Source organism: Suncus etruscus, chromosome X (genome assembly GCF_024139225.1).
Source record: "Suncus etruscus isolate mSunEtr1 chromosome X, mSunEtr1.pri.cur, whole genome shotgun sequence".
Lineage (NCBI taxonomy): Eukaryota > Metazoa > Chordata > Mammalia > Eulipotyphla > Soricidae > Suncus > Suncus etruscus.
Genome location: NC_064868.1, coordinates 37,348,432 through 37,369,139, shown reverse-complemented (window position 1 = coordinate 37,369,139; position 20,708 = coordinate 37,348,432). Strand labels below are relative to the sequence as shown.

General features: G+C 36.6%; 1 protein-coding gene and 1 non-coding gene across 2 annotated transcripts in view; one reads left to right on the top strand and one right to left on the bottom strand.

Annotated features, from left to right (window-relative positions):
- Positions 1-20,708, bottom strand: part of CFAP47 (cilia and flagella associated protein 47) — a 433,368-nt gene that overhangs the window by 17,730 nt on the left and 394,930 nt on the right. Inside the window, exons 63-64 of the mRNA XM_049766890.1 lie at positions 11,359-12,146; positions 8,241-8,412 (exon numbers count right to left, since the gene is read on the bottom strand). Of these exons, the coding sequence (XP_049622847.1) occupies positions 8,241-8,412; positions 11,359-12,146 (960 nt within the window). The remainder of the gene's footprint in view (positions 1-8,240; positions 8,413-11,358; positions 12,147-20,708) is intronic.
- LOC126000290 (U6 spliceosomal RNA) lies at positions 14,909-15,015 on the top strand. The gene has a single exon (XR_007492642.1). It is a non-coding gene; the product is annotated as a U6 spliceosomal RNA (small nuclear RNA).

Here is a 20,708-nt window from a genome sequence, read left to right as displayed (position 1 = left end):
TGGTTTTGTGTCTGTGAAGTTTCTGAGCTGTTTTTTGTCTGTGAAACCATGTATTCTTCCATCAAACCGGAAAGTGAGTTTTGCTGGGTATAGTATTCTGGGTGAAGCATTCATTTCATTCAGTCTTGTCACAATATCCCACCACTGCTTTCTGGCATTGAGCGTTTCTGGTGACAGGTCTGCTGTAAATCTCAGGGAAGCTTGCTTGAACATGATTTCCCCTTTTGATCTTGCTGTTTTCAGAATTCTGTCTCTATCTGTGGGATTTGTCATTGTGACTAGGATGTGTCTTGGGGTGTTTTTTCTGGGGTCTCTTTTGGTTGGTACTCTTCGGGCATGCAGGATTTGATCACATATATTCTTTAGCTCTGGAAGTTTCTCTTTAATGATGTTCTTGACCATTGATTCTTCCTGGAAATTTTCTTCCTGGGTCTCTGGGACTCCAATGATTCTTAAGTTGTTTCTGTTGATCTTATCATAGACTTCTATTTTCGTCTGTTCCCATTCTTTGACTAATTTTTCCATTGTCTGCTCATTTGCTTTAAGTTTTTTGTCCAATCTCTCCTGCTGTATGGAATTGTTATGTATCTCATCTTCCACAGCACCAAGTCTATTCTCAACTTCTGATACCCTGTCCCAGAGCTTATCCATTTTGTCATTCACTTCGTTTACTGACTTTTCCAGTCCTGTTAGTTGACATGTTATTTCAGTTTGGAGTTTTGTCATTTCTGCCTTCATATTTTCTTGGTTCTTATTAGTGTTCTGTTCAACTCGATCCATGGTTTCTTGGAGTCTGTTGAGCACCTTCCATATTGCTAGTCTAAAGTCCTTATCTGAGAGGTTGATTAGTTGTTCAGTCATTATCTGGTCCTCAGAATTGTCATCTTCATTCTCTATGTCTGATGCTGGCCTGCGTTGTTTCCCCATTGTCACACTTGTATTGTGGGTTTTTCTACGTGTTGTGGTGGTATTCATTGTCTATATGATGTAGGCAGCACACTCCTCTGGCTCCTCCCTTTCTGGATGGGCTGACTTGCCTCTAAGGGAGGGTTCCTCCGTGGATGAAGCCTCACACTGGGTCAAATCTTAGGCCCGAGCATGCAACAGAGAAGACAGTCCAGAGAGAAATGTTTGCTTCTGTGATATAGCGCCGTTCTTAGTGTGATTTTTCCTTCTTGTTGCAATGGAGTTCTTTCCTTAGAAAGAGTGCACGGCCGCGTAGCGAAGCGGAGCGGCCGTGCTCCTCTGAGCCTCTTTTTGCCCCACTCGCAAGAGTTTCACGCCAGAGGACAGTAGAGAGACATAGACAGGTCACACTCACAGTCTTTCACAGCTGAGCCCCACTGGGCCGGTGTACTTTCGCGGATTTTCCCCGCCTGGTGTCACACACAGGGAGCCAGCTTTTGCAAAGGATAGCCGGTTTCTATGCTCTGAAGTCCCTCCCTGAAAATGGCGTCTGGGCCAGCGAGGTTTCTGGAGGCTCTTTTTGCCCCACTCGCAAGAGTTTCACGCAAGAGGACAGTAGAGAGACATAGACAGGTCACACTCACAGTCTTTCACAGCTGAGCCCCACTGGGCCGGTGTACTTTCGCGGATTTTCCCCGCCTGGTGTCACACACAGGGAGCCAGCTTTTGCAAAGGATAGCCGGTTTCTATGCTCTGAAGTCCCTCCCTGAAAATGGCGTCTGGGCCAGCGAGGTTTCTGGAGGCTTTTTTTGCCCCACTCGCAAGAGTTTCACGCAAGAGGACAGTAGAGAGACATAGACAGGTCACACTCACAGTCTTTCACAGCTGAGCCCCACTGGGCCGGTGTACTTTCGCGGATTTTCCCCGCCTGGTGTCACACACAGGGAGCCAGCTTTTGCAAAGGATAGCCGGTTTCTATGCTCTGAAGTCCCTCCCTCAGGAATGCAATTTTCAAAACACCACCGTATTTGGTCATTCTTTATTCCATCATTTTCCTTTTATGTAATGCGTAAGAGAGAGATCAATCTATGATAGTCTCTCTCCTTCTGACTAACTTTACTTAGCATGCAACTCTCCATGTTCCTCTGTTTAGCAGCAAGTTACATGACATTTTCTTTTTCATTGGCCAAGTAATATTCCATTGTGTATATTTATCATAGTTTTCTTTATTCAGTTATTTATTCTTGGACACATTGGTTGTTACCACATTTTAGCTTTATGTGGATAGTGCTACAAGGAACATAGGGTTACAAGTGTCTTCTCAAATTTGTCTTGAGGACCATGGGCATATATTTGAAGAAGTGAAGTTGCTAGGTTAAATGGAAGCTCAATTCCTAGATATTATAGGAATGTCCATATTGTATTCCACAAAGGCTGGACCAGTTGAATTCCCACCAGCAGTGAATGAGAGTCCATTTCTCTCAAGTACAAAAAGTAAAAAAGTTATTTTTGTACAAAAAGTACAAAAGTACAAAAGTACTTTTTTTGGTTTGGCTTTGGGGGTAGGGGCGGCAAACAGTTGATGATGCTCAGGTTTTAATCCTGGATCAGTAGTTAGGAATCCTGGTGAGCTGAGGAAACCATATGAGCCAAGCAGGCTGCTTGCAAGAAAAGCACCTTCTCCACTTTATTCTCTGTCCATTCTTGTTCTTTTTGATGTGATCCAGACTTTGAAGTATGAGATGTTATTTCATTGTTGTTTTGATGAGAATATCTATGGTGATTAGTGTTGCAGAGAATTGTGTGTGTGTGTGTGTGTGTGTGTGTGTGTGTGTGTGTGTGCCTTTTAGACATTTATTTTTCGTTTTGGGGAAGTTTCTGTATGTCTTTTCTCGGTTATCTTCTTTGTTTTGTGTCCTCACCTGGTGTTTCTAAGAGCTTACGCCAAGCTTTGCTCAGGGGTCACTCCTGGTGAGCTTGGGGAACCATTGGGATACCTGAAATCCTGCCTACCTGCAATGCCTTACCTACATGCGATTCCTCTGACCTTCTTCCAAATATTTTGATGGGGTTGGATGTTTTTCCTTGTAAAGTTCTACTAGCGCCTTATATATATCTTTGATATTACCACTTGTCAGATAATTGGTGGGTATATAATTTATCCCAGTTCGTGGATTGTTTTTTATCCTGATCATCATTTCCTTTGAGGTGCAGAAGATTCTTAGTTTTATGCAGTCCCACTTGTTTATCTTTTCTTCCAGTGCTAGACCATTGTTACTTCATCCTTGAAGAATCAATTAGTTTTAATGTCATGGGGAGTTCTGACTACATTTTCCTTTACATAAATTTTTATGGATTAAGATCTGATATTAAGGTTTTTAATCCATTTTATTTGACTTTTTTGTATGTGGTGTTATAAAGACATCTGAGTTCACTTTTTTTGCACGTAGCTGACTAGTTTGTACAATCCAATGATTGAAGACTTTACTTTTTCCACTTTGTAATTTTTGTGCGCATTTCTGGAAGATTAACTGATAATATATACTTGAGCATTTGTCTTAGAATATTCAGTTTTATTTTGTTGATTTGAGGGTCTGTCTTTATTCAAGTACCAGACTATTTTAATTACTATCATTTTGTAGTAGAGTTGGAAGTTGGAGATAGTGATCCCTTCCATCTTCTTTATCCCAAAGATTGTTTTAGCTATTTTTTGTGGGGAGGGGGCATTAGTACTTCAAATAAATTTCAAGAGCAGTTGATCTATTTATTATTAGTATCTATTATGATATAGTTTATTGGTATCATTATAGGTACTGCCTGAATCTGTACAATGTTTTGGGAAACATTGCCATTCTGATATTATTCCTGTCAACACATGAGCAGGGGATGTTTTTCCATTTTCTTGTGTCTTCTTTATTTGTTGAAGTAGTATTTTGTAGTTTTCTTTGTATCAATCTTTTACTTTCTTAGAGAAGCTTCGAGGTATTTGATTTTTCTGAAGCACAGTTGTGAATAAGATTGCTTTCATTATTTGCATAAAGGAAGGCCATAGACATTTGTGTATTAACTTTTTAGCCTGTATATTTACTACAAAACACAAACTTATTGTTTCTAGAAGCTTTTATGTAGTCTTTAGGATTTTCTAAATACAGAATCATGTCATCTGCAAATGATGGCAGCTTGACTTCTTATATGGAAGACTTTAATATCTTATTTTACCTAACTTCTATGGAAAGAAATTTATAATTTCTTTTTAATTAATACCTTTCTAAACACCTTGATTACAAATATGATTGTAGTTGGGTTTCAGTCATGTAAAGAACATCCCCCTGCACAGGTGCAACATTCCCACCACAAATGTCCCAAACTGAAATGAAGTGGCAAGCCTGGACAAACTTGTCTTGTGCATTGGGAAAATTTTTGCCATTGAGTAGAATGTTTTTTATGGGCTTATAACAAATGCTTTGACTATATTGAGAAAAGATTCTTGATTCTCCATTGCTTGACAGTTTTATGCTTTCTGTATGCCGTTGACATGATCATGTGATTATATTTTCATTATTATGGTATAATATTTTGACTGACTTGCATATGCTAATTGATCCTTGCATCCCAGAAATAAATCCCACTTGATCATGGTATATGATCTTTTTGATAAATTGTTGGATTATATTTGCTAGTATTTTGCTGACGATATCAGTGTTAATCATAGATTGCAGTCTATGAGTCTCATTTTCTTTAATGTCTCTGCTTTTGATATCTGGGTGGTGTTTGCTTCACAGAAACTTCTTGGAAGTGTTTCTGTTTATTTCATTTTCTGTAGAGCCTGAGAAGGACTGGTGCAGTATATCTTCTTCAGAGGTTTGAAAGAATTTATTAGTGAATTCATCTTGTCCTGGGCTTTCGTTTTGGGGAAGACTTTTGATTACCATTTCTTTTTTAAAAAATAATTAAAACACTGATATACAAAAGTATTCAAAGTTGAGATTTAGATATACTGTTTCAGCATTTATATCATCAACAGTGCCAACATCCAATGAGGTTATTACCAATATTTCCAAAGTCCTTCCCATACGTCCACATCCCAGCCTGCTTTCTTCATAGGCACATGTTTAAATTTGTGTGTTAAGTTTGGGTCTCATAATTTCAGTGTTGTTGACTTTGTGGTTTGTATGTTTAGTTCTGACTTTCCTTAATACCACCAATATACCTGAATCTCCTGGTCCTGTTATTTCACATCTGCTTTTCTCACTTCCCACTGTATATACTATATCTGGGGCCAAGAAATCTGGGCAAGACATATTTAAGCCATTTCATTCTCTCATTTAGTTATTCTAAATACCACATATTAAGTGACAGTATCCTGTATTTATCCTTCTTCTGGCTTACTTCTTTAACACGACACCTTCCTGTTCTATTTATATTGCAGCAAAATGCATAATTCCCATTTATTTTTCTTTGAAAGTAATACATATATTTAGGGGATCCATATCTACTGAGTTTATCCTAGGGAGGAGTTATAGGAGTTATAAGAGTCCAAGAATTTATCTAATTCTTCTAGGTTCTCTCATTTCAGGACATAAATATTCTGAAAGCAATTTCTAATGACCCTTTGAATTTCTGAGGTATCTGTTATGATGTCTTCTTTATGATTCTATTTATTAGGAATCTCCTTCTGTGTTTTCTTATGAATATTGCTAGTTGTTTATCAGTCCTATTTACTTTTTCAAAGAACCAGTTTTTGGTTTCATTGATTCTTTGGATTAGTTTTTTGGATTCATGTTCACAAATTTCTGCACTGTTTATTATATCCTTTCTCCTGCTTTCTTTATGCTCCTTTAGTCATTTACCAGTGTCTTGTGTTTTGCATATTAGACTGCTGCCTTCCTTCCTAATGAATGCTTGCATATCTACGAAATTCCCCCTTAACACTGCTTCTGCTAGTTCCATAAGCTCTGGTAGATTGTGTGCTCATTCTCATTTGTTTCCAGAAATCTTTTGATTTCCTCTAAGACACACTGGGTCTTTGGTGGTAAGAAGTTTAATTTCTAGGTGACTGAGTTAACGAAAGTAAGTTTTATGTTTCAGCATGTGATCTATGTTAGAGAATGCCACATGTACATGTGTATTTTGCTTTTGGGTGAAGCAAAGCTCAATATGAATATGCATATATATGTATATATATAAACCCCTATTTTCCATTTCTTCTTTCAAAAAAAGTACTTCCTTATTGATATTTATTATAGTTTATCTATTGATAGTTGACAGAGTGGTGCTGAAATCTCTGGCTACTATTTTGTTGCTACTAATACCATACTTCAAATCTATTAGTTGTTTTTAGTATATTGCTGGTCCTTCATTAAGTGCATATACGTTTAGAGTATGAATTCTTCCTCATGTACATATCCCTTTATCATTAAAAATGACTCTCACTGTCTCATAAACTTTTTGTGCCTTAAGTTTTGAGCACTTTATCTTGAAGCACACTAATTCTATCCTCAGCAGCTGTTGTTCTAATGGCAAGGCCTTCGTAGTGAGATTTTCATTTTACCTGCCTAGTTTTCCAGTTCTTTCTGTTTGTAGTTTTCTCATTTCTGCTACTACACACTCTTGTTTTATTCGTGTCTTTATAGCATTGTTTCTTGATCTCATTAGTTTGGAGTATTTCAACCTTGAAGTCATTTTCAGAGATATTATATAGATAAATATTACTGATTGAGTCCTCAAGATTACAGTTTTCATCCACTGTTCATGGTGGAAATCTGTATAGCTTTACAATGGTTTTGAGTCTGGGGGTGTATATTTTACATTTCATCCTCAGTGTCTCCTCAGTGCCATAAAGCTCTGGGGGAGCCTTATTGAGGAAGGGAAATTATCTGTCAAGAGCATTACTGGTTTCTACATTGGGCAACTATGACACTGTGGGTCTGCAGAGTGGCTGCTCTATCTGGTGAGCCTTTCTAGTTCTCTGCTGGTGGGAAAAGTGTGGCCTCGGGGCATGAATAGTGACATATACAACATTTTTTCAATCATTCATACAAAGTTGTCATAAGTCAGTTTCTCAAGTATTCATCCATAAGCTCTAAATCCAAAAAATCTTGAATAAGAATCAATTCACACTGGTCATACTCATAGTCACTGTATGAATACCTTATAATTCTAGTTTTTGCCAATAATTTCCATATCACTAAACTATTATAATATAAAGCTAAATGTAAGTATACACTAAAAATAAAAATAGAAAACCACAAAATATGTAAGATAATATAGGGTACTATTAATATTTATAAAGAACCTTTTTATTACAACTTGATTTTACTACTTCCTGAAGATGTATTTGGTATTCTTAGTTGTTGGACTATATATTTAAGTCACTTTAAATAAATATGTACTTATATAAAATAAACAGTTAAATTATAGAAATGATTGAAAATAAAATATTTTCATTTATTTTTATAAGTTGCTGGGCTGTATTTTGCACTGTTTATTTTATACTTTGTAAATAATTAGATTCTGGTCAACACCTCAGCATTTCGACATAAATAAAGCCCTGCTGCATATGTGGCCTATCAGATAGTGTTCCTAGGAGTTCCATATCTCTTGCCTATATGGTAAAAATAAAGACACTTGATAAAATTTGCTAGATAATATTAAAACTCACTATTCTTACAAACTTGAACATGTTAGCATTTCTTTTTCTTTTTTTTTTTTTTTTTTTCGGGCCACACCCATTTGATGCTCAGGGATTACTCCTGGCTAAGCACTCAGAAATTGCCCCTGGCTTGGGGGGACCATATGGGACACCGGGGGATCGAACCACGGTCTTTCCTTGGCTAGCACTTGCAAGGCAGACACCTTACCTCTAGTAGCACCTTGCCAGCCCCACACGTTAGCCTTTCTAAGCCTTATTATTTGAGGCACCACATTACAGTTTGGGTGGTGAAAGGATAACGACAATAATTGCAAATTAAATCTTAGTTTAGTTACTTTCATAATTTGAACTGGTTCTGACAAATAGTCGCAGGAAATATGCTGCCAATGTGCAATACCTTCAGTTATAGATTTAGATTTATAAGAGAAAGCTCTTTAGTTGCTAAACACAAATGATCTAAGAAAGGCAATAATTTATAAGGGGTATCTAGATTTAGAAACATTTGAACTATTTTTTATCAGAATACTTTTCATAACTTGAAAATCAGGAAATATCGATTACAAAATATTTTCTTAAAATCATTTAAAAAGTAATGCAATCCAAATATGGAAATAAAAATCAATATTAGTTTAAAAGAACAGTAATGTTGATTAATGAAAAAGAAGTGTTAAAATAGGATTACCTTACTGGTTTCATTGGTATGAATATCAGAGCGAACATCAATGTTATTTGTTCAATACTTATATTAAAAGCCTTATCTAACAGGTATACAGTGAAATAAGGTTCCACACGAGACTTTATATCTTCAGATTCGAATTCAACTTTAAATTTAAATTGACGTTTATCTTGAATATCTAGGAAAACAAAGATAAAATGCATTTGAATTTAAGTGAATATGAATAATTTAAACATATGTTAAGTGTCAAAACTGATTTCACACAGGTATTTAAGGAGAGGGTACAGTTTATTAGCTTTGTGTATATTATTCTTGGTGCATTTATAGTTATATAAAAGTACTTAGTACAATTTTGTTCACATGCACCTTAAGACACAAATGAGCATAAAATGAACTGAATACAATTATCTCCATTTTGAAGTCATTAAATTTATATTTATGAGACAATAGCAACTCAGACTTACTCATCAATTTACCATAAAATATGAACAGTATACTTTATATAATAAATGTATTAGCTTCCATATTTGTAGTTACAAAAAGATTTGTATTAAGATGTGTTGGATATGAAGACATCCAAGAAATAAACACGTTTAGTTGGAGAGCTGATAGTCACAGGGGAGCTGAAGATAAAAATATGAAGTTTTTTAATGTAAATTACCATTGCCCATAGTGAACACATAGGGCTAGAGTCCTGTATTCAGGCTTTTATCTGTCACCTTCTCTTTCAGAGATTTTACCTTAGCTTCCTCTCTCATCACTCATCCCCATACAAAATGTAACCCCCCTTACACTTAGATAGGAATTTGTGTTATCTGCCCTTCTTCCTATGTTGATTACTTCTGAACAATAAATGTCCAATGAATATCGTCAGTATACTCAGTAAATGAGGCTGTGAGCCCCTGACCCCATGCTTTTCTCTGTTATGTCTGTCTTGCTTCAGGACTGTTCACCTGGATCTGGATCCAGTAAAGATAAAGTTACATGAAACTGCATTAATTCTAATAAGTCAAGATATACAAATAATGCTATAATCTGATGAATGAGTTCCATGCTTAATCTTGGCATATTAGAAACAATATGGATAATCAAATTTTCTCAACATGTAGATTAGTAGAGGAAAATTTTAATAGGGTTTTCTAAATAAGGTCAAATGTATCCTTAATCCAGGCTTGACACATAAGAGAGAAGCACAATAATATCTAATATTTACTCTACAATTGATAAAGAAGATCATCAATCAAAAAGTATATTACTTATGTAAGAAAAATCAAATAACTACAGTTTGATCTGTTCCACAGTTAAGTTCATTATTATTTAATAAATTTTATAATCGCATCAACTGAGAGATGCAAAGTTATGATTGAGACTCAGATATGCAATGTCCAACACACATTACCTTCACCAGTGCACATATTCTACCACCTCTCACCTGTCTAGCCAGTCTTTATGCCAGACATTTTTCTTAACTTTTATATTCTTCCTTTTTTCTTCATTCAACAATATGGTTACTGAAGTGGTAACTTTGCCTCCTTTCTGAAATCAGCTCTTATCTAGAATGACTTTTAACAATTATCATAGCAGCCTCTATTTAGCTCAAATTGAACTCCTCTACTTTTGTGGTAAACTTCCAATCATGGACCACTTTATCTTGGTCTCAATCTCTATCAATTTAGGGTATTATTATGGTCTTACTTTTTTTTTGTTTGTTTTTTTTTGGGTCACACCCAGCGTTGCTCAGGGGTTACTCCTGGCTGTCTGCTCAGAAATAGCTCCTGGCAGGCACGGGGGACCATATGGGACACCGGGATTCGAACCAACCACCTTTGGTCCTGGATCGGCTACTTGCAAGGCAAACACCACTGTGCTATCTCTCCGGGCCCATGAACATTTCAGTTTTTAAATATACCAAATAATAGAATATAGATAGTTCAGTACATAAGGTTATGAACTTCTTGGGGTTTGGGTTTATTTCTTCCCTTTTTTGGGGGGGAGGGAAGAGTTGGGTGACACCTATTGATGTTCAGGGCTTACTTGTAGTTCTGTGCTCTGGGGTCACTCCAACAAGGGCTCTAGAACCACATAGGGTGTCAGGGATCAAACCTGAATCAGCTCTGTGAAAGGTAGTTGCCATACCTGTTGCACTATCACTCCAGCCCAATCCATCTCCTTTTTCATTTCCTTTTTCTTCTTCTTTCTTCATCTTTTCTTCCTCTACCACCTCCTCCCCCCTCCTTGTCACCTACTCCTCCCATCCCCTTCTTTCTCTACCTCCTTCACTCCTCCTTTCCTTTACCTTCTTTTTTTTTCTTTTTTGGTTTTTGGGCCACACCTTGCGACAGTGCTCAGGGGTAACCCCTGGCTTTGCTCTCAGAAATCACTCTGGCAGGCTCAGATGATCATATGGGATGCCCCATCATCCTCTCATGCTCTTATTCATCCACTTCTCCACCTCCTCATGTCCTCCAACTCCTTCTCCTTTTCTTCTGTTTCATTCTTTCTCTTCTACTTCCCCTCCTCCTCCTTTCTCCTTTCCCTCTACACCCTCTCCAAATTTTTCTTTTCTCCTCCTCCTCCTCTTCTTCTGTCTTAGACATCCAATGTTGCAACCTCGAATCCCCCAAAGTATCCCCTTTTCCCCCAAAGCTCCCCTTCCCTCACCATATCCTCCTCCCAACACCAGTGCCCCCTTTTTCCATCATTGTCCCATTACCTCCCACCCACCAGGTTCCTTCCCACACCCTCAACTCCAAAGGGAAACAAACTGGAGGACTTGAGACTTTTTCTAAACCACAACCACCTATTTCCTAATGATCAACCTTATTCACCCACGTTCTCATTTTTCAGAAAATGCCCACCCTCAATCAACCCCCTAGTCTCAGCAAGAGCAAAGAGCCCCACTCCCAACATGAGTGCTTAACCAGTGTGAACCACTCCGCGCCTGCACCTCGAGCACACACACAGACACTAAAGGAGACAGAGGATGAGCAGGAACCTACTTTATTGCAGGGTCCTGCTAAAGCAGGACAAGGGGAACTAGTTTTTCTGATTGCACCTCCTTCCTTTTCTTCTTCCTCCTCCTCTCTTCAGTTCTCATCTTCTGAGTCTTCGTCTAAGGCCTCACATTTCCCTTCAGAGGACGAGTAATTACCAACAGACGCTTTGTCTTCCTCGCCTTCCTCGTTCTCCTCGCCGTCCTCTTCGTCCTGTTCCTGATCATCATCGATTTCATCATTGTCGCCTTCCATTTTGTCCATGCCTCCATAGTCCTCCTCCTCCTCAAGGTTCTTCTGGTCTTTGTCTCTTCCTGCTGTTGCTCCCACACTGCGCCTCTTCTTGGCTTCGTACTCGGCTCTATCTTGGCACGGATGTTTTTCTGAAGCACTCATCTGTCGCCAAATCTGGCCGATTTCTTTGGCAACTTGCTTCATAGCCATGCGAGGGTTGTCAAAACAAATCTGGGGCTGGTGTTCCTGATAGAAGATGAAGCCGGACTTTGGTCTTTTAGAGTCTTCGGGGTCCCTCTTGGCCGCCCATGTGGGGTCATAACGCCTCTTCTGGCGCCGGTAGCGCCTTCCATCGGCCTTGGCCATTTTCTTGAAGCGCTCTTTTTCTTCAGTATCCAGAACATTCCACCTATGCTCACAGTCTCTCAGAAAACGGTGGTAATCCACTGTCAGCTGAATGTTCTGTTCCCTCAACTCCTGGCGGCAAGCCTGCAAGAAGTACTCGTAGGCGGTGGTCCTGCCCTTGGGCCTCCCTGAAGCTGATGGCATCATCCTACTTGGGGAAAGGGTGAACCCTGTGGGGACACTGGCCTCTCGAGATCTTTCCACACCTCTGCGCCTGGGAGGCCTCTGGGACTGCTCAGGTAGCCTGGGCGCCCCGCCCAGCATTCTTTGCTCACTGATACTGTGACATCCCTGCTAGGGTCAGAGCTCATGATGCCCTTTCGATGCCACTTGCCCTAACACAGAGTGTGTGTGTGTTTGCTTCTTGCTCTCTCACCTGTCTAGCCAGTCTTTATGCCAGACATTTTTCTTAACTTTTATATTCTTCCTTTTTTCTTCATTCAACAATATGGTTACTGAAGTGGTAACTTTGCCTCCTTTCTGAAATCAGCTCTTATCTAGAATGACTTTTAACAATTATCATAGCAGCCTCTATTTAGCTCAAATTGAACTCCTCTACTTTTGTGGTAAACTTCCAATCATGGACCACTTTATCTTGGTCTCAATCTCTGTCAATTTAGGGTATTATTATGGTCTTACTTTTTTTTTTGTTTGTTTTTTTTTGGGTCACACCCAGCGTTGCTCAGGGGTTACTCCTGGCTGTCTGCTCAGAAATAGCTCCTGGCAGGCACGGGGGACCATATGGGACACCGGGATTCGAACCAACCACCTTTGGTCCTGGATTGGCTGCTTGCAAGGCAAACGCCGCTGTGCTATCTGTCCGGGCCCATCATCTTACTTTTTATATCCCATACATGGGTTTATTCATTATATGTCTATCCTTATCCCTCTGACTTAAATCTCTCAGAATAAATTTCTCCATATATACCCATGTATAAAATTGTATGACTTCCCTTTTTCTAACAGCTGCACAGAATTCCATTGTGAAGAAATATAGCTGTTTCTTTATTCACTCATCTGTTCTTCGACCCTTAGGTTGTTTCTAGATTCTAGCTATTGTGAATAGTATTGCAATGAACATAGGAGTGCAAATGCTTTATCTGAGTTGTGTTTTGGTGTTTTAGGACATATTACCAGACATTGCAATATGGAAGCACAATTTTTAGTTTATCTGAGGACTATATTGTTTTATCAAAAGGATGGACAATTCGACATTCCCACCACCAGTGAATGTGAGTCCATTTCTTCCCACATCTGAGACAGCACTAGTTGTTATTGATATGCTCTCATCTCTGTGGTGTGAGGTGGTAGATTAGTTTTGATTTGTACCTTCATGATGATATTAATGATGTGGAGCATATGTGTATATGCGTGTGTGCCTTTTTGCCATCTTATTTCTGCCTTGAAAATAATTCTGATCATCTTTGTTCCCCATTTCTTGATCATAAAATCGTTGCAAGAAAAGATCTCTAATTATAGAAGACTGACTACAATAACCATGAGTGATCAGAACTTTTCCTGGGACTACAAAGGACTTTATCCTAGGCTTCATCCTAGGATCTGTGCAAAAACCAAGATTTCTAACTACAGAAGAAAGACTTTGACAACAAAGACTGAGCAGAATTTTTTTCTGTGACCATAAAGAGAAACCTTAGGGTTTGACAACCAACATGCTCAGAGCCTGTAGTCAATATTCTGACAGTATGCTTCATGGGCTAAGTTACCCTGTATCTATTAGGACAATGAAATTTCCTTTCCAATTTCACCAATATTTACGGTGCTTATGCAAAAAAAAAGCCACATCTGCCCTTCTCCATTTTTTTCCTTCTTTTAATTTTATTTATATTCTAGATAGGGGCTCACAACTTTTTCATAGAACCTGAATCATTTATTTCTGCCTAATTTTTATATGTCTTCCAACAAATAGAGAAAATAAAAAAAATTGGATGGGGCCCAATGGCCAAGTAGTCTCAGGAGCATAGAGTGGGAAGAAAAAATCAGATCTAAATACCCAAGGCAAAGTCAATGACAATAGAATCAACAGTCCCAAACTATAATAAGCAAAACACAAAATGAACCTGTCATATTAGTAGTCCTGGGGGCTCAGGGTAGAGGTATGGGATGCATGTGGGGAACTTTGATGGAGGGAGTTCAACACTGGTAGTGGGAATGGCCCTAATTCACTATAACTAAATACCTGAAATACAACTGTGAAAGACTTGTAACTCACAATGGTCTCCAACATTTTTTTAAATTAGTGTTTGATGGGAGTAGAAAATTCTACTCCATTCAAATCATATGTAGACTACATAAGTAGTCAGGATTTACAATTGCTTATTATATAATTACTAAAATGGTTGCACTAGGATGAAGATAGGAAATAGGAAACTAAATGTAGTTTCAGAAGAATTGAATCACCTGTCAAGATCTCACAATGTGAATATGCCAATTCCAGTCATAAAATGATCCACTGGTGTATAATGAGAACTAATATCCAAAACATATAAAGCACCCATAAATTCAGCAACAAAGAAACCAATTATTTATTTACATTTTGGGAAAAGAGATGAAAAGATACATTTCAAAGAAACCATATGCATGGTCAGTAGATATGTGAAAATTATTCATTATAACATAAGTCAAATGTCAAGGATGTATCATCTCCCATCAGGGAGAATAACCTATATAAAAACATAATGGAATCAAACCACACTGTCTATGAAGTGGTAAAAAAAATAACTCTCATTCACTGCTAGTGGGAATGTAGTCTGCTTTAGCATCTATGGAACAATTATGGAGATTTTTTAGAAAAAATTACGTATATCCCAACAGATGCTCTATCAACATTTACCACAAAAATAGAAAGACTATTCCATAAGATATGCCTTATGTTCATTTAGCTAAATAGTGAGAATATAGAAACAATGCAAATATCGGGGCCAGAAGAGAGAGCAGATAAGGTATCTTGTAGGTGATCAACTTGTTTTTGATCCTTGCATGACATCTGGTCCACTGAGACTTTTCAGGAATAATCACTAAGTTGTGCTCACTTCGGCAGCACATATACTAAAAGTGGAATGATACAGAGAAGATTAGCATGGCCCCTGCCCAAGGATGACATGCAAATTCGTGAAGAAATAATCACTAAGTGCAGAGTCTTGAGCACTGCCAAGTATGACCCAAAGACAAAAAAATGAAATAAAAACAAGAAAAACAACAAATGCCAATGCCCAACAAGATATAAATGGATAAAATGTGGTTCATATACACAATAGAATACTTAAAAACACAAGGAAAAACCCTAAAATCCTGCATTTGGGGGAACATTTTTTTTTGTATTTGGGCCAAACCAGGCTGAACTCAGTGATTACTCCTGGCTCAGCACTCAGGATTCACTACTGAAAGACTTAAGGGACCATTATGTGTTGCCAGGTATCAAATCTGGGTTGGCATGTCCCAATCTATCTCTCCGACCCTTTTTTGTTGCAACTTTAATGGAAATAGACAGTATCATAATGAGTGACATAGGCAGGAGGAAAAAGGACAAGTACCGGTGATCTCACTCATCTGTGGTATATAGAGAAACAAGATAAAATTATAGACAATACTAACAAAAAACACATGGGCAATAGAGTAGAAATTTCAGGATAGATTCTGGGGTTCAGGGGCACTGGTGAGGATCTTGGGTTCTTTGATGGCGTTGAATTAACTGTGCATTCAAGACCATAAATGTTGTATCATTGTAAACACATTACTGTAACAATATTTCTAAATTACAAATAAATAGCTAGATGAATTTTATACCTATAGAATGACCTGCATCACAACCTGTGCTTGCTATTCTCAGATTTCCCTTCTTGAGAATCTCATATTCTCTGTTGAAAACTGCTGTTTCTCCTTTAAGAAAATTTCCCTAAATAAATTTATTTTATTGAACTAACATAAAATAAATATAATAAGAGAAATTTTTGTTAGTTAAGGAATGGGGATGAGGTAAGTAGCAAACATATGAATATATTTTACAAATTATATTTATCTCCTTATTTATAATTCAAATGCATTATATAAGATGTAAATATAAAATACAAAAAGTTAAGGGACAAGGAAATAATCATGTTGTTCAAAATCATGACTAAACTGACATTATGTATTGTGATTTAAGGCTAACCTTCTATAGTGTCTGTAATTAATCTGAAAAGGCATATTACCATGTAAGAAATATGTAATTTGCTATGTTCCTAAGTAGGAGATAATTTATATTTTACTTTGATGTAGAAAAGTTGATAGGAACTAAATCAATATAAGGCCAGTATAAGTAATTATTATCAGATTGTAAGATAAGATTAGATAATAATTTTAAGAGAATAACTGAATACTTCTTAAAAACAAATAAATGATGCTTCCTGTAATACACATTATACTTTCAAGAATACTCAAGTCTATAAGAATAAATGATCTTTGTGTATGTACTATAGCTTAGTTTAACAATACAATTTCCTTGACTTTTCATTTATTATTTTTTCTTTCTTTCATATTTTCTAGAGATAGAAAAGTTTATTGAAAAATAGAAGAGATAAACACAATAGCTGGTAGGGAAATCAGTAAGTTCATCTTTTCATTTCTGTAATCACTGAGATAATATTAAGTGAGTACTTTTCTTGAAATAATAAGAATGGTTTTTGTTATCTAAGCTTATGATTGAGAAAAAAGAACTGGAGAAGTAAAGTAAAGGAGACTAAAAGAGTATAGTTTTAGAGGTACTGGATTCTAGGGATCACCAGGAGGAGACCAACATGCTTACCCTAAAGAGTGGTAGTGATATACAGTGGGGGGTGGAAAGAGAAATAGCCTTTTAGATATCAATGCAGCATGTTGAATTTTCTATGTTAAAGACCAGTCTGGCCCATTTGAGGGATAATTTATGATGGAAGAGATGAAAGAAAATGTGGAAGGAACTGTCCAAAGATAAAGTTGATGAAGTAGACCAAGACTATATAGTATATGGTGAAGATATGAGATGCTTAAGACTAATAGGAAGTTTTAAGTACAAAATGATGTGTTCTGATAATGGTATACTGAGCAAAATGAGATTTTTCAGTTACAAGGTTTCTCCAAAATTCAGTCAAGGGAGTAGCTTGCACAAAGGACAAGGGAATATTCAACCATGTGAAAAGCAAAAGTTACTTAGCAGTTGTGACCAATAACCAAAATAACTGAGTTATCACATTAGTACTTTTAAGTTATAGACTAAGTACTTAATCAAACAAATTCAAAAAGTTTACACACAAAATATTAGTATATATATTTAATTCACCATTATTTCATTATAAAATCGAAAAAAGAAGCAAACCAGGTGACATTACTAAAATTACATTATGTCATTTTGCTCAGTCTCAATTTCCAAGAACCCAATACCCATGAGCAATTACTACATATCAGAATTAAGTTAGATAACAATAAGTATATTCATTTGTATATGCAGCGAAATCATTAAATTCAACATTGGTGGTTTCTTTTCCGTTCAGATACTGTTCTGCATAATTATCATTCATTCTAATGCCTTTAACATAGTGCCTAAAACTAATACAGTTGCAGTGACTTTGGCCAAGGGTCTCTATTATTTAATTTTCTCAGGACAAATACAATTTTAATCAGTACAGAAGATATCAGCAATGGTGTTTAGTTAGTAAAATATAGTCTAAAGTTCACATGTTGAGGCCTCTAGCTCCTTTGCAGGCGGGTCTGAAGATTGCAGGGTAATGGCAGAGAAATTCACTGTCAAAGTTTCTTTGGCGTCAGCTCGCCTTATTCTACGGCCCTATATGCCATGAGCATTTCTTCACATGTCTTTTAGTGCTAAGCTTTCTATCCTGAGCAGCTTACCTTGCTGCATCCCTTCTGGCTCTCTGACTTCTTTCTGTCCCCCTTCCTCCAGCCAGACTCTTATTCTATATTCAACACCCCCATTCAGGTGTGGGCAGCTCTGAGCATCCAGAAGGGATTGAAATATCAAAAGCTTTGGGAGTTGAAGGAAGGGATACCTTACACAGTAATGCTGAAAAATAAATAATTGAATATAATAAATAGTATTTTTTAAACTTTAGTGAATGGTGTTTGGGCTACACCAAGCTGCATTCACGGGTCACTCCTGGCATTGTACTTAGAAATTGTCCCTGGCAGGCTGGGGTATGGGATGCCAGAATCGAACTGGGTCCCTCTAAGATCAGCCACATGCAAGGCAAACACCCTACCACTCATTGTGCAATCTCTCTGGTCCCTAATAAGTAGTATTACATTTTAACTAATTTATTGATACAACATTCTCTGAAATTAGGCATTTTGCCTATATTTGCATAATTAATAAATATTTTTGCAGTAAAATTAATAACTGTTTCTCAATTATTTGGAAATCAATATTAAAATAACTGCATTCCACTAATATGAATAAAAGTACAGTAAAATTCAAAATAAATATTTAAGCAAAATAGTTATATATTTGATGCTTTTCTTAGTTCTAATTTAAACAGAACTGTAAAGATGAACTGTAACATCAATGTTTTAACTGAGATTTTGAGAAATTACCATGTGACTTCAGGCTGTAATATTTGGGCACCTTATTTTTACACTATAATATTCTATTGTGTAATTTTAAGAAAATATGCTGAATGGCTTTAGTCTTTATTTCAAACATCATTTGTCATATATGAAGATCATTCCTCCAGTATGTCAGTATCACATATTACTAAGTTAGAGCTTTAAATTAAATAATATTTGGGCTGGAGTGACAGCCAATCTAAGCTCATTATCCAGAAACCCATTTTGTTATCCAAGCCTGCTATATTTAACCATGAGAAGAGCCAGGTATGGCCCAAAACAGGCAAACAAACAAAATATAATTATGATAGCATCAAATATTTACAGAGCACTTACTGAAAACCAAACACTTGCTGAAAACTATTATTTAAATAGTTGAACCTCAAAATATTCTACGTAGATTCCACTATCATTGTTAGGGCTCAAAAAACTTAATTTATAAATCTTAAGACCTTTCTAGAGACTAAAGGGAAGGACACAAATCCTTCAGTCAAGAAAATATCATGCACACAATATAGCATAATTGACAAGGATTTAATATCAGCATCTTCACTTGTGTGTAATGCATAATTTGTTATCTGTCCAATGGATTGGAATATACCTAATTACAGAGTCCTGAGCCACTTAGCCATTTATATCATGGTCATACAAGAGGAGCTTATCAGAAATATGAAGGAGGGATGACCAATGAGATAACAAGTTATTAAAGTGTATCATGAAAACCAACATCAGAAAATCCTTCAAAAAGATTAACTTGCAGATGCTACTGACAAGTTCAGTAAGTACACAACACGAATATGCTGGTTTGGTTTGGTTTGGCACATAAGATATAGTTGACTGTCTCAATAGGGTAGTTAAGAGTTGAATAAAGAAATCAAAAGGAAGAAAACAGAGGGAAGAATCAAGTCCAGAGGCCAACATGGGACCATGGGAATACCAATGACAGGCTTCACATGAGCTATTTTTGATTACAGAATAAATATGCTCCTGGATGTAAAAAAAAAAAAAAGACAAACAAGATGACTGGCTGGCTTTGGAACAAGATCAGCAGTACAACACATGAATCAACAAATTCAGACACAAATAGCAAAAGATTCATCAAAAAACAATGGCCTTGAGCTAAAGAACACCTGGGAAATATAAGGAAGAGCTATGGATTTGATGGCTGTCAAAAAGGAAATCAATCTTGCAGAAATAAAGCACATAGAAAGTCACAGAACTCTTCCCCAGAGAAACACATCAAATGAATGAACCAACATTTGTTAGGAAGAAATAGTACAATTAACGGTGAAATTCTGCTTACAGAGAAAAATATGTTCTCTACTAGAAGTGAAATTGTAAAATAAAACTTAAAAAATCCAAGTACAATAATATCCCAGTAGGGCAATACCAATTTATTTAGGTAGTAAATATCCAACATGGTTAATAGATGTTCTTTGAATTCCTTGACAAGAAGTCTCTGTCTTGTTAATGCTGGCATATCTAGAGCTCAGCATAATATTCTGGCAGCAGAGAGATTTGCTAGATTGTAGCTGAATAAAAAATATATGAAAGTGATCAATCTAGTTAAGTCTATTGTGCTGGAAGAATTCTGGGTGAAAAGAACACAGAGGGATCCTGGCATTTTTATTTAATATGACCTGATATTTTTATTGGACTCAAGGAAATAAGATGAGAAAAATAAAGGGAGGATAATGTGAAGGGAGTGGTGGGGATTGTTATCACTTTATGCTTATAGAAAGCACTCACCAGAGAGAAACTGTATAGGAAGAAAAGGAAATCTCAGAGTCAATCTGCCTTATCCATATGACTTTCCATAGAAAGAAAAGAACATATTAGATCAGAGAGTTAAAATTTTATAAGTTGATTGCTTATTCAAATTACATTCATTTTAATATGAAAGTGCCTACATATATCCATCACTGGAAATCAACATCTGTGGAATATTTTAAATCTGGAGTTAATCTATACTTATATTTTTAGCTTTGCTCTTCAGAATAATCAGAGTTTCATTTCAGTATTAACCATTGGTTGGAGAACAATATTCCAGGTTACAGTCAATTAAAAATTGCAGTTCCTACGTGTTTCTAACATCACTACAGTACACATAAAAACAAAAATTATCAACTTATAATGAGAAATGAAAATGATTTGCATCAGGCTAATTTAATTTTTAACAGATTTTAAAAATAAAGAGCAGTTGAACAAGCTTGTGATTGAAATCTTAATTCTCATAGAAACTTATTTC